The 14,924-nt window shown below is 33.8% G+C and overlaps 2 protein-coding genes across 5 annotated transcripts in view; one reads left to right on the top strand and one right to left on the bottom strand.

Moving 5' to 3' along the window:
- LOC136832596 (uncharacterized) overlaps positions 1-14,924 on the top strand; it is a 197,517-nt gene that overhangs the window by 104,921 nt on the left and 77,672 nt on the right. The gene's annotated exons all lie outside the window — the stretch shown is intronic.
- Positions 1,736-13,875, bottom strand: LOC136832597 (uncharacterized). Of its 3 annotated transcripts, none has more exons than XM_067093776.1 (6): positions 13,711-13,875; positions 10,977-11,063; positions 8,341-8,500; positions 8,145-8,227; positions 5,126-5,326; positions 1,736-3,178 (listed from the first exon to the last, which is right to left on the bottom strand). In XM_067093776.1, exons 1-6 carry the CDS (start codon positions 13,858-13,860, stop codon positions 3,110-3,112), a joined length of 750 nt encoding a protein of 249 aa, XP_066949877.1. In that variant the 5' UTR covers positions 13,861-13,875; the 3' UTR covers positions 1,736-3,109. The 3 variants fall into 3 exon arrangements, with proteins under 3 accessions (XP_066949877.1, XP_066949878.1, XP_066949879.1); XM_067093777.1 differs by having other exon boundaries at positions 13,707-13,868; XM_067093778.1 differs by having other exon boundaries at positions 13,513-13,809.

Here is a 14,924-nt window from a genome sequence, read left to right as displayed (position 1 = left end):
CACGTTTGTGAATTTTTTATATGTTATATATATATATATATATATATATATATTATATATATATATATATATATATATATATATATATATATATATATATATAATAATGACCATAAAAAGGTCACAAACTTGCACCGAATTTTTCACAAGTTAAAATACTTTAGGCATCCCAGATTTCTAGCGTGGAAAGAAAACGCAAATCTTGGACAGAAAACTATTTTTTCGTATTTTATGGTAGACAATATATGACAACTTTTCTTCAACTAAATAATGTTTGGTTGGCTGAAAAGACCTTTAATTCTTAAATAACGTTATACGTATACCAACAGTAGTTTTTTCCGAGATAAGACTGTAAATCTAGGTGATGAAACAATGAGTATTAACAATTTGTTACCACAAAAATTTAGAATGACTAGGCATATCTAGAATCACTAGAATGTTACGTATGAAATTCAGTAAAAATGTGTCATGAATAATCTGAACTGAATAATTTATATATATATATATATATATATATATATATATATATATATATATATATATATATATATATATATATATATATATATATATATATATATATATATATATATATATATATATAAACGAAATATAATCTACAGTAGATGATTTCTATTTAGTAGTATTCTATTTCTCTGTTGACTCTTTCTTTCAAGTGTCGACAGAACTGAGAAATATCTACAGTAGATATATACTAGTCATATTCGTATCTGAGGAGCTGGAATATCTCTTGGGACTAAGTTCAACTGACCGGTAGATTCCTTGGATGGGCTGGTTTTGAGTCTAGAACTCACTGCATTCTTCTCTGGCTTGCCAACCAAGTCGTAGGCTCAGTTAATCTCCTCGGTCTGCAAGTCATGAAAATTGGTTGCTCAGCTATCCCAGATCAAGTTGCCCAGGCAATTTCTCATCATCTAAGGGATACCATTTAGGCTGGACTGACCTGCTGACCATAATTCCTTCCATGAGCAAATGCTCCAGGATTTGAAGCCTTTATGTTGCAGATGTAAAGAATTGTTCACATGCAGTAGTGGAATGTATTAGAACTAAAGATACTGTGATGAATGCAGAGGTACATATGAGCTCATGAGCATTATGCACACGCTGTGGCATAGAAGTTTTTAGTAAGCCAAAGGTAATATAAGCAATAGTTAGACAGAGGACACAAGTTTTTTTTTTTTTTTTGTAGTTATTGAAAGGGAAACTGAATTACCACAAAAAAGGAAATTTCTAGATTCTCTTACGCACATTTTCAAGACTGGCTAACGTTACTCATGACAATAGAATAATCTCTTCCAGAGTTTTTTTTTTTTTAAGCTGGAGATGTTAGTTATCAGAAGCTGTGGTTAATCTACTCATGTTTGTGAATAGTATCAATTGATATGGGGTCAGTATGCAGTAACACTAATTGTAATTTTTTATTTTCTTCTCGAGTTCCAGAAAGCAGCATTTGCACATTTAGTCTCATTATAGGGACATTTTTTAAATTTTATTGAATTCTCAATGCTTTTAGTTTACTCTTTAACTCATGAAAAGGCTTATGTAGTTTATATTTTATTACCTGAAATTTTCAGAACTAAACAGTGTACATTGCATTTTTATTAATGGTGATACTTGCTAAGGTCATTATTTTGAGGATTAATCATTAGCTAATCCTTCCATTCTGCGCACTACATGACAATTTTGAGAGGTCTAGGGCAGGAAGACAATAATATACCATAAATACTTTATTCCTCCAGTAATAAAATGTAACAAATGTTTGAAAATATCAACATTTTTGCATTAAAAATTGTATTCAGATAATCTTTAGTACAGTGCTCGAGCAATATTGTGCATTGCACTTTGGCAACTTGGCAATTACCTTTACTAATAATCAAATATGTTACTTAAAGCACTAGAAATAACTTCCTTGGTAATATTTGAAATATATATATATATATATATATATATATATATATATATATATATATATGCATCTCATCCCTGTACAAAGAAACCAATAAATGCCTGTAATTTCATTTTTAAAAGTGACTGAAGTTAACAGTGATTGTAATGTCACTTGAAGTTTGGAGATACAAACATTTTCCTACCACTTGTATACATAAAATAAATATTCTGTAATGTCAGTTCCAGGATTCAGAGTACTCATTCTTTTGAAAGCACACAATACAAAATTTCCAAATATTTTTATACTACTGCATAATAGCTTTGTATTTTCATAGAAAACTTCTGAGATAAAAATCCTTACAGTATTCCGTTTGGTGAAGGTCAGAAATACCTTCAAAATTTTTTCAGTAGATATGATATGTCACTGTTTTGTAGTTTGGCATCTTGAAACTTGAAATGCATGTAAAATCACAGTGGGAAACTCTAGTTCTTGGAAATACTTTAAAGCAGAATCAATCCTGGTTAAAAACTAAAAAACTTAAGTCACTGGCCAAAACCCGAAATCTTATCACCTGTATTGCAATGTCTGTAAACAGTTATAATAACTTGTGCATAAACCGTTGGTTTACACTGTAGACATTAATATTTTCATCCAGAGCTTTTTTGATGGCTTGTCCTTGAGTCTTCATTCCCCCTAGATAATCTACAGGGATGAAATATTAAGGGGCCTTACAAAGCTGACAGAGGAAAGAATAACCATAGTTTTTTCTATTCCATTTTAGCTGTTGTACAATTAAAACTCAACAGAGTTAACACCAAGAGATTTCAGTTGACTGTTAGAAAGCAGGATGGCAAAACCTACCTTGTTAGAAGATGGTGCTGCCGTCATGCATTTGTACCATGTGGAGGTTCTTTTATTTGTTGAGCACCTGATGTTTTTATGGCAAACTATTCTATCCTCATTGTACTGCTGAGAAATGACATAATATCACTGATATATTTGTATGTAAATAATTGGCGATTATCAGTCTTGTAAGCTGTCAGTGCAGCTGTGTTTCGTACCACATTGTTTTCAAGGAAACTTATTGACCTTGAATTCTGACTCATAAGACTTGAGTATTTATAAGCAGGCTCCAGAGATCGCGCCTCCTATTCAGTGTAAATCAGGCAGTTCTCTCCAGCCTGAGGCTCAGATTTTAGCTTAAATTTTGTTAAGCATCACTTCTGCACTATCTGGATTCCTGTTCCTGTCCTGTATGCGCTGCCTCAGCTGAAAAGGTTGGATATTTTCCGTGATTAAAATTGGAATATTGCATGGTCGTCAAAATTTGCTAAAGAAAAGACTGAAATCTTCAGAACAATTGCACTTATACTGTTAAACCATTATCTTAAGAATTTCCAGTGACATAATGATGATTTGTTAGCTCAGTCTGTGATATCCTCTAAACTGTACAGTAAGAAATGCCACATGTAAATACCAGGGTTTAATTGCTGCTAAATTCTGATACAGCTGCAACTAAAATATTTATTATTATTATTATTATTATTATTATTATTATTATTATTATTATTATTATTATTATTATTATTATTATTATTTTGTAATGAATCCATTAATATCAGCAGAACAAGTCATAAGACCATAAATACATATATGTACTCCTGTAGGCGTAAAGCTAAACGTAAGGAAGAAATTAAATTACGTAAAATAACCAGAAATTTAAGTAAAATAAAGGACTACAGAAAAACAAAAACTTTGAATACAGACTTTTTGAGAAGAGCAGCATTATTCAACATGTAGATCAGAAAAACTATTCCCTTCAAAAACAAACAACAATATTTTACAGGCTGAAGGAAAATTTCCCCATAGAAATTAAAGTTATTACCAGATGCCAAGCAAGAATCTGTTGACACTGGACTGCATCTGAATTGCAGTTGTTGAAAAAAAGATGTCCACTTCAACCCGTTCTGCCCAGACGAAAAAGGTTTTGTCTCTCTTGACGTCCAGAAAGAGCACTATTTCAGTAACGTTAATAGATTTTAAGTCTGTGGTATAAAAGCTATCATGTCAGTAGGTATAGGAGGCCTTAGTGAGAATACCTAGTTTCTTAGCAGTGTTACATTATGCATTTATTAGAAGCTGTGTTTCTTAGCAGGCTTAGATTATGCATTTATGAGAAGCTGCAAAAAAAGAGAGCTTGAAGTCTAAGGTATCACCAAGTATTGTCAAATTCTCAGAATTCTTAAGATATCAGTTTACAGTAAATAATATATTGTAATCATGGTATAAGATTGGTTAATCAACAGTGTCTTGGTTTTGCTAGAGTCCAGTCTCATGAAGACTTGCAATCGTAGCTACTGCATATTGTGTTGATTCAAGTTTCATTAATCTGTACTTTATTGCGAAGTCTAAAATATTATCGGTCCCAAACGAGACAGGTCTAAGGCTAATCAAAAATACCATCATCGGTAACTCTATTTCTTATCATGTATAAAATAAAATTGAAGGAAGATTTACAGTTGATTTAAACAAGTCTGTACTGACAGCTTTGCCAATGGTTCCTTGAGTGCAACTTGTCAGTTTAACAAGCCATCACACGCACCCCCAATTGTCTCCTGTATACGTACTGGCTGCCACTAAGCAAGTTTTTTAGATTTACGATCCCATGAAAGCTTAGACCAGATATAAATTGGGTAGGAAGATTAATAAATGAAAGCTGAAACCTAACGTGCTGCAAAAGTGAGATCTTATAACGGCCAACGTTACCACGAAATGGGTTTTGGCTGAAAAATTTATCTTTCATTTTGATATTGTATACTAAAAATGTGCATTAAATTATTTTCAGCAGATTCTGAAGTATAAGAAATTAATCATAACTAGCAAGTTCACTGAAGGGGATGATCTGTTACCTTTTTTTTTTTAAGAAACTAGTGTATACATTTTGAGACTTGCAAACTTAAAAATAATGAACGTTTTCGATATGATCACTAATACCAAAGCTTGGAGATCATCAAAGCAGTACTGCAAAGAAGGAAGGAGAATAATAACAGTAAATCAATTAACCAAATGGTACGAGTGAAGGTAATGTTAGGAGTTTTCTTTTTCTCAATGTAATGGAATATTTTGCTCATAGTACTATAACTTGGGATACTGCAGATATGTAATTAAAACCATTTACTAATCATATGAATGAAAACATCTTAGTTTATTTCTTACCTCCTTGTAGTATGCGCGAATAATCAGTAGAAGGTACACTTGAAGACCAACGATTACAGTGAAGAGCACAAGCCCGAGAATGATACCAAGAATTACTCCATTTATTATGCCTATTACAAAGGGAGCGAAAGAGACCGTTCCAAGGAGTAATATTGCAATTACTTGTCCTACCATGTAAGGTATCATTAAAGCAGGCATGTTCTGGAAGAAAAAGATATATATTTATTTTTTGCATAAGACATGTAATAAAGAAACTGATAGTTATTAGTATCATTAAAGCAGGCATGTTTTGGAAGAAAAGGATATATATTTATTTTATACATACATAAGACGTGTAATAAATAAACTGATAGTTATTAATGTCACAATACTGTATGTAAACTAAACACTGAGTCACATCACCCTCATTATTTGTTCATCAATGAGTTCCTCGTAGGGTAGTTGGGTTCCGTTCTCAGCTAGCACTCTGCTGGCCGGGAGTTCGAATCTCCGACCGACCAATGAAGAATAAGAGGAATTTATTTCTGGTGATAGAAATCCATTTCTCGTTATAATGTGGTTCGGATTCCACAATAAGCTGTAGGTCCCGTTGCTAGGTAACCAATTGGTTCTTAGCCACGTAAAATAAATCTGATCCTTCGGGCCAGCCCTAGGAGAGCTGTTAATCAGCTCAGTGGTCTGGTTAAACTAAGATATACTTAACGTGTTCATCAGTGAAGTTGGACTGACAAGTTAGAAAAGACCAGAATGAATGTATGAGATGCAAATGGCTAAGTATGATGCAGTTCAGGGTTGAGGGGTCTTGGAAAGGTCCTTCCTTACCATCTGTGGTGTGGAGTGTGAGCACACTGCAGGTGGTATCCCCAAAGGGATTTTCATGTAATTACACAATAATCTGTAAAGATTAAGTTTCCTAGTGAACAGTTCATCATGTAATTGAACTTGACTGAAACATGATGGTGACTGCAGTCTGTCACACCCAAGATCCAAGCTCAGGACAAAGAAACAAGCAGTGAAAGCAGGTCTGTACCAACTAGTTTTATAGTTCAAAGTGGGGAGTGGTATTTATGAGGAAGGTAACCTCGACTGCTGAGAGAAGCAGTGCTATGGAATGCCTAAGCAGAATCCTAGAAGCTTTTTTTCTGTAACCTCTCTATCCCATTCAAGGGTTGTTGACTTTTTACCTTTCAAGGTAGATAGTATATAGACAAATTTTCCCTGCCTTCTTTTCTGCAATATTTTATCCCCGTTCCTTCATTCTTAAACTGGAAATAAAGATTAATTTTATAGAATTGTCGTACAGTATATGCACGTGGGACTCAGTAAAAAAAGTACTGGCATAATGAGTGCAAAGAATCTTCATTTGCTCAGGTCTTTGCTTATGGAAAGATGAACACAGCAGACAGTACTGTTGGCTCCACCCACAAAATGCCCCTAGTAACAGAGACATCTATCATAATATACATAGTATATTCACTGTTTTTCTTAGCACTAACCTTCCTTTTCTCTTCATAAATGTTTTACATTTCTCTGAAACCTTACCGTAAAGCGATGTACTTATTGATTCTTTTTGTATCTCCCACTGTAACCTCCTTACTCATTATCTGCCTTTGCTTCTGTTGCTATATTTCTGTCATGAGGCCCTGTAATCTTTTACCCATTAGCAGGGATCCTCTGTATTGGAAATTTTAGGGTACACTACTAAGAATAATTGATTACTTTCAGATCTTACCAGGTGGTTTGGAAAATCTCAACTTTCCTAGTCCCAACAGCCTGGAATAGATTATTAAAAAACCCTTCATATATTTGACCCAACATGTTCTGGATGTCACTGCTCTTAGCCTATTCTTTGCTTTTAATCCTCAAATAGTTGACCTTCAGGTAAAACTTGTTGCAGAATCCTTTACATTCCATAACCTTCTGTTCATTCCCTCTGTAAAGGAATTATTCTCAGGTCCTGAGCCTGTATTGCTGAGGATCGGGTTGAGGGCATATCCTTTTTGTCAAAATTCTCCCTCCAAAAAAAATCTTTGAAAGGCTTTCTCCCCGGCTCTTCTTGCTAAAAAGAGGGCAGAGCCCAAGTGGAATCATTGCAAGACTATAATTTGTATAAGAAACATCTATAAAGACTTTATTTCCTTCTGAAAGTTTTATGTTCTCTGTGGTTAGAATTATCTGGAAAGAGTTCAGAAAATCTGGTTTTGACCGTCTCTTCTAAATCAAATACACATACTATAGTTGTGCTCTCTTTGAAGAAGAAGAAAAAAATGGATTTTGGTGCCGTTGTTTGCGTTCTTAGACGATCCCATCATAACGGACATTTTCATTTGCAACTTTCACCAACTTTATGCCGTCTCTGTAATTTCTGGGCCCGAAATTATGATTAGATTTCTGAAACCCATGAAAATAGGAAAGGCCTGTTGGTGTGATGCCATCCCTCACGTCCGTTTTTTTGAGTTGTACTTTAATCTTGTTTTCGGAGGATGCCATTTCATCTCCGTAATGGAGGAAGCTGGTCAGAAGCAAAATTGTCAGTTTTATTTTTCATTATACTAGTATTTTGCATTTAAACTTCACGTTTTCCTGTGGTCTGTCCATAAATAAAGGGTGGCTCAAAAAAATGCCTTATTTTCTTTTAAAAAAATTGAATTGTGATCAAATAAGGAAGTCTAGCAGCTACAAATAAAAGGCTTTTAAAACCTAACTCCTGTCGTGGACTGGTTGTCAAGACTTATGAGCAGTAAATATATTTTCCTTTTTTTTATTATAGTTAACGCCATTTTTTTAATAAAAACAATCAATTTTTTAACCACCCTTTACGCATAGAGAGACCAGAAGAGTGCCTGTAATGATATAATAAAAGTCATCGTGCAGTTTAGTATTCTTAGAGATATTTGGATTTCTTCCTGTTCGAAAAAAATCCTAATCCTAGCTTAATTTTTCCTATATAGCTCTTAACATCTCATCAGTGTATCCGGTAAATTATTCAATCTTTGTTACAAAATGACAATAGCCTTACCTTCTTAACGCCTACCAAAAGGAGAATACTGAATAAGGTGATGGCTAGACTGATGACACCCCATGTGACGAAGACGGCCACAACTAAATGAAAAATACACAATATTTTTAGTAACATTAATGGAAAGTATGTATGAAAAAATTAAGCAAATCACCTAGATTATCAATAAAACTGCAATATGTTGAAAGGTACTCACTTATGATTGTACATAAGTGCTCAGCATCTAAGTACTCAACATCTGTATCCTCGCCATCGGGAACAGACTTTGAAGCAAATTCATCACATGCTGATTTTATTTCATTGTACTTGAAGGCAGCAGCCACTATTACTGATAACAAGTCTATGCCAAACACAATCTGAAAAACAAGGCAAAAGTAAATCATAAAATATTAGCAAGTGCATTTTTCGTGAAGTGACAATTTGAAACCTGGCTTCTTTTACCATCTTCTTTCATTCTTTGTGTGTGTTAATAATACAAACGTACATGCATACATACGTACATTATATATATAATATAGATACTATATATATATGTTATATATGTGTGTACAAATATATATTAGTTATTTATACTACAGTTCTTCTAGAGCATTCATTTAAAGTTCACTGTTGCTCATTTCATGGGCCGAGAGAGCTTTAACCAGTATAACTCCATCCCTATGCTTTTTACATTGGTTTCTATAAGGGTCATCAACTAGGCAAATACTATGAAGACTTTGTTCTTTCCCACTGATGTTTGACCTTTTGTATTTTGCCATCTGTCATTGGCACTCTTCCTGTTTACAATTTTGTCCGGAAGTGTGGCGCCCTTCCTGTTTACAATTATGTCCGGAAGTGAAAGAGCTCACCCTGTAAGGTTCTTTGATATATCCTCTGGGAATTTTCATGAATAACATCTTCATTACATTACTTGTACTTGGGTATAAGTATCTTGATATTATTTGTAAATACATTCATTACTGTCGCGCTCACAAGTGATTTTTGAGACAAGAAGAAAGTTAGAATGAAACTGAAGATAGAACACAAAAGCAGCCACGATGAGCAAGAACTTGAATGGGAAAAGCTTAGATACAAAGCAAAATTGAATTAGAATACAGTGAGGTTATGCTTGAGTACCATATAGTTACAGTCATATTTCTCCTCAAATTTATGTCCAGGTGGTAGATAAATATTTCTCTTAGGGAAAATTTCGAGTGATTTGGAGTATCCTGGGTCATTATGTTGTAATGATTTACAAAGTTTGTAAAGACAGCGGAATATTTTTCAGATTATTTTATATCATAGGAACTAATTTAAGTTCATATTAACTTTTAACTTATAAACTAAAACTCAGAAGTTAAAAACTGTATAATGTTCATACAGGTGCCAAAGTTGTGAGATAATAAATTGGTTGTGAATAGATTATGTAGTGGGTAATATTTGTTTATGTTTATGGTAATAATGAATGTAGGCTTTAGAGACTGGCAAAGGGACTTGAAAGTGTTTAAAAGTAGATAAGTTTAAAGTGAACATTGACAAATGTAAGGTATTCATAAGTGTGTGTGTTTATATATGTATGTATATATATACATATCTATACAATATATGTATATATATATAGTGTATATATATATAAATATATTTATTTACTTACATCAGGATATATATATATATATTTCAATTGAAAGACAAGAATTTTTACTTACATCGTGATTTGATTAATTATAATTGAAAGACAAGAACGCTATATATATATTTGATTAATTATATATATATATATATATATATATATATATATATATATATATATATATATATATATATATATATATATATATATATATATATATATATATATATATATATTTATTTATATATTTGTGTTAAAAATGATGGTAGAATTAAAAAAGTGGTAAGGCATGACAAGTGAAACAAGAAATGTAGCAGGGTTACTAAAAAAAAAAAAACCGGTAGAAGAGTCTTTGGAAGCAAATGTTAGGAAAGTCGAGAGATTATTGAGGCAAATCTCATTTATGAAAGTAAAGTGTAGATGCTGAGTTTGAAAGAAAAAAAATTTGGAGGTTGATAATATGAATTAATTAGCAAATTCGGAGTAAACTGAGTTGAGAGGGTGAGAAATTTAAAGATGGGTGAAGGAATTGCAAAAAATTCTAGTGTATGACAAAAGATGGATGAGAGTTATTTTAGGTGAGTTGGTTACATGGAATACAAAAGGTAAAATGCTAAGAGTGTAAAATTTGGAAACATACGAGAAGGAAGGAGAATGAGGTTGGAAAATTGCTGATTAGATGCGGTGAAAGAAATGTTGGAACGGAAGGGCATTTGTATGCAGAAAACAATCACTGTCACAAGCATTCTGAACCTTACTCTTACTACTTTCTAGTGAAAGAATCTCTCCATTTGGCTCTCTTACTCTGAGATGTATTTGTTCTCTCAACATTTCTCTTTGAATTTACTTTCTTTCCCCTGTTTCTGTTATATGTCTCTTTTTTTTTTTTCTCTCTCTCTCTCTCTCTGTAAACTTCTGTATAACTACTCTGCCCATCCTCCTGTCTACTTGCACTAGGTCTTCTCTTGAGTCATGCAGCTAGTACTCAAATAATCTCTTTTAATTCACTAATCTTTTTATTTCCTCATCCCAACACGTAATGTAATTATTTCTTATTTACTTATATCCACAAACCTTCCCTTCTGTCTTAATGACCCCTCGATGAAATTGTACACACTCTTAATCCAATCATTTCACCACATGTCTTCAGCCTTTGCCTACAGTTCAGCCATAGGTGTGTGTGTGTGTGTGTGTTTATAGGTCTCATGAATGGCAACACATACCAGCGTGATCATTCCAAGAACCAGTGTCCCAGTCTTGAGGGAGGCGCAGCAACAGCAAGCTTTTGGTTCCCAACATGGCATCTTGTTCTGTAAAATATAAAATATTCCTCCTTAATTATTATAAATTTTCAATAAATGGAAGTATCACTGGACAGCTGTGTTTTGTAGAGGAGATTGTGCGTTGGAGATGCTAAGTGGTGGGGGGAAGAGGTAGACTTGTTAGGCACAGTGCAAGGAGTCCCTTTTATGTCAACCATAATGTGTTACATTCAGTATTATCCAATATGTAAGGAAAGAACCTACTGATTGGATCATTGATGAAATACATATTTATAAATTTACATACATTCATTAAAAAAACGACATAATTATACGTGAATTTGTTAATATGAACGCGAATAATTAAGTGGACATGTTTGTACCATCCGCGAGTGACAAACTCAATGTTTATACCGTAAGTGTTGATGATCGATGAAAGTCACAAAAGTATGTTCGTGCTTTTATGTTTCGTTCGCTCATGGCAGATCTAACGGGCGTTGGCAAAACGAGACGTCGTCCTGTAACTTGTATTGCCATGTACCGATATCACTGTTGACTTATCCATCAAGAAACTGCCAACTTTAGGCGTTTTCCATGATAATAATGAACTGAGAGTTAATCTGGTTTCGAATCCCATGACATCTGTTTCCCCCGGATAGATAATAGGGAGAAAAAATCCGGAATGGGAGAGTAAAATCGCTAAGCTGGCAACTCTCTGGAAAAAGTCACTTGACCTGCCGCATATTAGCACTGATCTTAGTCGTTCAGAACTTCAGACTCATTCGCTCTACCCAGTGCCCTCCGGGCTGCTCTTCGGGCGGTAGTCCCATGCAAGCAAAAAGTTGTCTTAATCTAAACCACAACAACTAATTGCGCGCTTGGCTGGATTTTTATTTCAAGTTCGTTGAGTAATAAAAAAATGAAACGAAAATTTTAAGTATATAGTCGCTCTTTGTCTTTTTATTACCTGGCCATTAGTACAACCAAAGCAAACATTTGCAAAACTTACACATATATTTTTTCTAAAAAAAAAATATGGGCAAAGATAAGGAGTCAGCGGACAATTTTATTAAAGTTGGAAGTGCTTAATTTTCATTTAATTGCTCAAGCTTAACATCGATTTGATTGATTATGTCTATTAAAACTGGCGTCTCAACATTATGTGGATTTCAATGTCACCAATGCAACAAGTGAATTTGAAGTGAACTAATAAGCTTAGTTACACTAGCTATTTCATGCAGGTCTCAAAGCATAACTGGCGTTTCATGATGATGAGCAGTAAGTTAACAGGAATTATTTGTTCTGTATGTCGTCTTTGTTGTATAAGTAACCAAAGAAAAATAGCATAAATTATGTATTTATAAGCTTGAATGTGATCTATTTTTGACAAGCGGCGAGTATTACTTACGTGATAGTCAGTGCAACTGTAACAGTATTTGAGTTCCCTGCCACACTGGGCGCGAGTGTCATTTTCGTTTAAAACATTTGTTCAGAATTAATCTATTTACCATTGGAATTATGTTACAGTAGATGAAGTAAAACCGTAACGAACAACTCGTTCCTTAACGAAAATCTTGGAACATTCAGAAATGTTTGCTTAATTTTTCTATTTTGACACATTGTTTATGTGACAGTAAACATTCGTGTTACAGCGCCTTTGGATAGGATAAATATTATTTTCAATAGTGAAAAAAAATCCTCAGTTGCCAGTTAGTGTGTTTAGATTATTATGTTATGTAAGCAGTCGCCGTATTTTTGAGACGCAGCGCACATAGGAGATTCCTGATGTAAAGGAGTGCGTGCATGATTGGACGTAATTTTTCCCTCCAGAATGTTGAGACAAATAAAGTTAGGAGCATTGTTTAATGAATTAAACGTACCGTTCGGGGTGAAACATTACAATGTTTAGTCGGCAACTTTCCAAGCACGTTGACTTGCTTCATTTTAAGGGAACACTCAGTATCTGTACAGGCGCTTCGTAAATCTTTCCTTTTTATGGAGATTCTTGGCAGCCATCTCGGGAGTGTACCCAGTTCTCTTTTTTCACTCTACGGTCTAGAATAGTATTTAAGGTGATACACAACGTCCGCTTGCGAGTGATGCACACTGTATATACAAACAATGTGTATATATGTATATATCTGTATGTTAATAACAGGACCTCATTAAAACTGGATAGTATCTAGCGGAGATATTTATTCAAGAAAGTTACAAGCTTTCTAGGACTACAGTAAGTCCTCATCGTCATCGTTTGGTATCAGAGAAATATCTCCGCTAGATACCATCCAGTTTAATGAGGTTCTGTTATTAATTGTATTAATGCACAAAATAATTGTATAAGTGATAAAGTTTTATATATATACAGTATATATATATATATATATATATATATATATATATATATATATATATATATATATATATATATATATATATATATATATATATATATATATATATATATATACAAGCACACAAACTGTTTATTGAAACATACCCAGACAACCACAATGTTTTGTCATCGCCTCCTAACACTGCTGTTACTTCCACTATAACTTAGAACTTCTTAAGAAAGGCTTGAGTGTTCGGGCTCACTTAACTTTTAAGCGAAAGTCTGCGTTGAGAACATAACCTTGTGATATGTCAACATATTGAAAGGAGCAGCAGTAGAACAAAACTTGAATAACTCACTCACTGATTTGTAGCGAAGGTTAGTCACTATACGAACTTTCTTCTCAACAACTTGTGTTCTTGTATCCCAGACTGCGCTGTCTACAACAAGCCGGTGGCGTGCGTGTTCCGAGTACTGGAGCAGTGTTGTGTAGCCAGTGTAGGTGTCGGTCATTGAACAGTGGGTTGCCGCGCTTCTCATTCCCAATCTAGTTTCCAAAGGTCGCTAAATGACAGTTGCTGAATTTCTCGGACAAAATAGATTCTTCACTTAAAGAATTCTGAAAGTAATATTCAAAACTGTTGGTTTTAATTTTTTTTTGCTTATTCCTTATCCTTCCGCTTGTATCGCATAACCTTCAACTGCTTACGTAATGACTTTGTGCACACGTCGAAATGTGTGTTGTTGTTCATTTGCTATCCAAGTTAAATTCATTAAAGTTTGATAATCTCGTGACTTGAGGAAAATTTAAATCATCAGTCAAGTCTGGTAGTAAAGTAATATTCGTTTTTAATGTCTATGATACTTGGTGCATTTGCTGGCATCCCCTTGCAAGATCGTGGCATTTGGTAACCAATATCTGCCCATTAAGATTCAGTAGCAACATTCATAGATTCCTGATAAACATTAAATTTTTATTCCGTTCTTCAACTCTATTATTAGTTCTTTAGTTACTGAACGAACTGTAGTGTATTTGTCGCGAAATGCGATTACTGCGATAAATCTTATATTCATAGCCATTAAAGATTATTTTGCACTGGGTTAAATAGGTATTGAAGGGAATTCTCAAGTACCAAAATTATCCCTAGTCATATTTGACGGCTTGTATTCTCATTGTCAGTAGAAGCTAAACTGGGATTGGCGGGTTTTAAAGTGCATGCTTATTATCCAGGGACAGTTTCATGCCATTGTCTGACAAATTTTATCGGCAGGCAAGTTTACTTGTCGTACTACCGGTGTGCGGTTTTCTGTCATTTCATGACTAATGTGGCATCCTGTTTCTGCTGGATTATGATTTCTTGTTCTTTCATGGGAGATTTGCTCTGTTCATCAAAGTATTTTTTTTTTCTTTGAGCTTTGGGCAATGCGCAGTTTTTAAATTTGACGTTTTGTGCTTCAGTAAAATGTAGCATGCTGAATAATTGATATGTCAAGGTCGCAATATTAACAACAACAACAGTAATATAATAATAATAATTTAATGTCGCTCATATATGTAGACCCTTCTTTTCCATTAC

Source organism: Macrobrachium rosenbergii, chromosome 50, assembly GCF_040412425.1.
Source record: "Macrobrachium rosenbergii isolate ZJJX-2024 chromosome 50, ASM4041242v1, whole genome shotgun sequence".
NCBI classification, from domain to species: domain Eukaryota; kingdom Metazoa; phylum Arthropoda; class Malacostraca; order Decapoda; family Palaemonidae; genus Macrobrachium; species Macrobrachium rosenbergii.
This window is presented reverse-complemented; position numbering and strand designations above follow the sequence as displayed.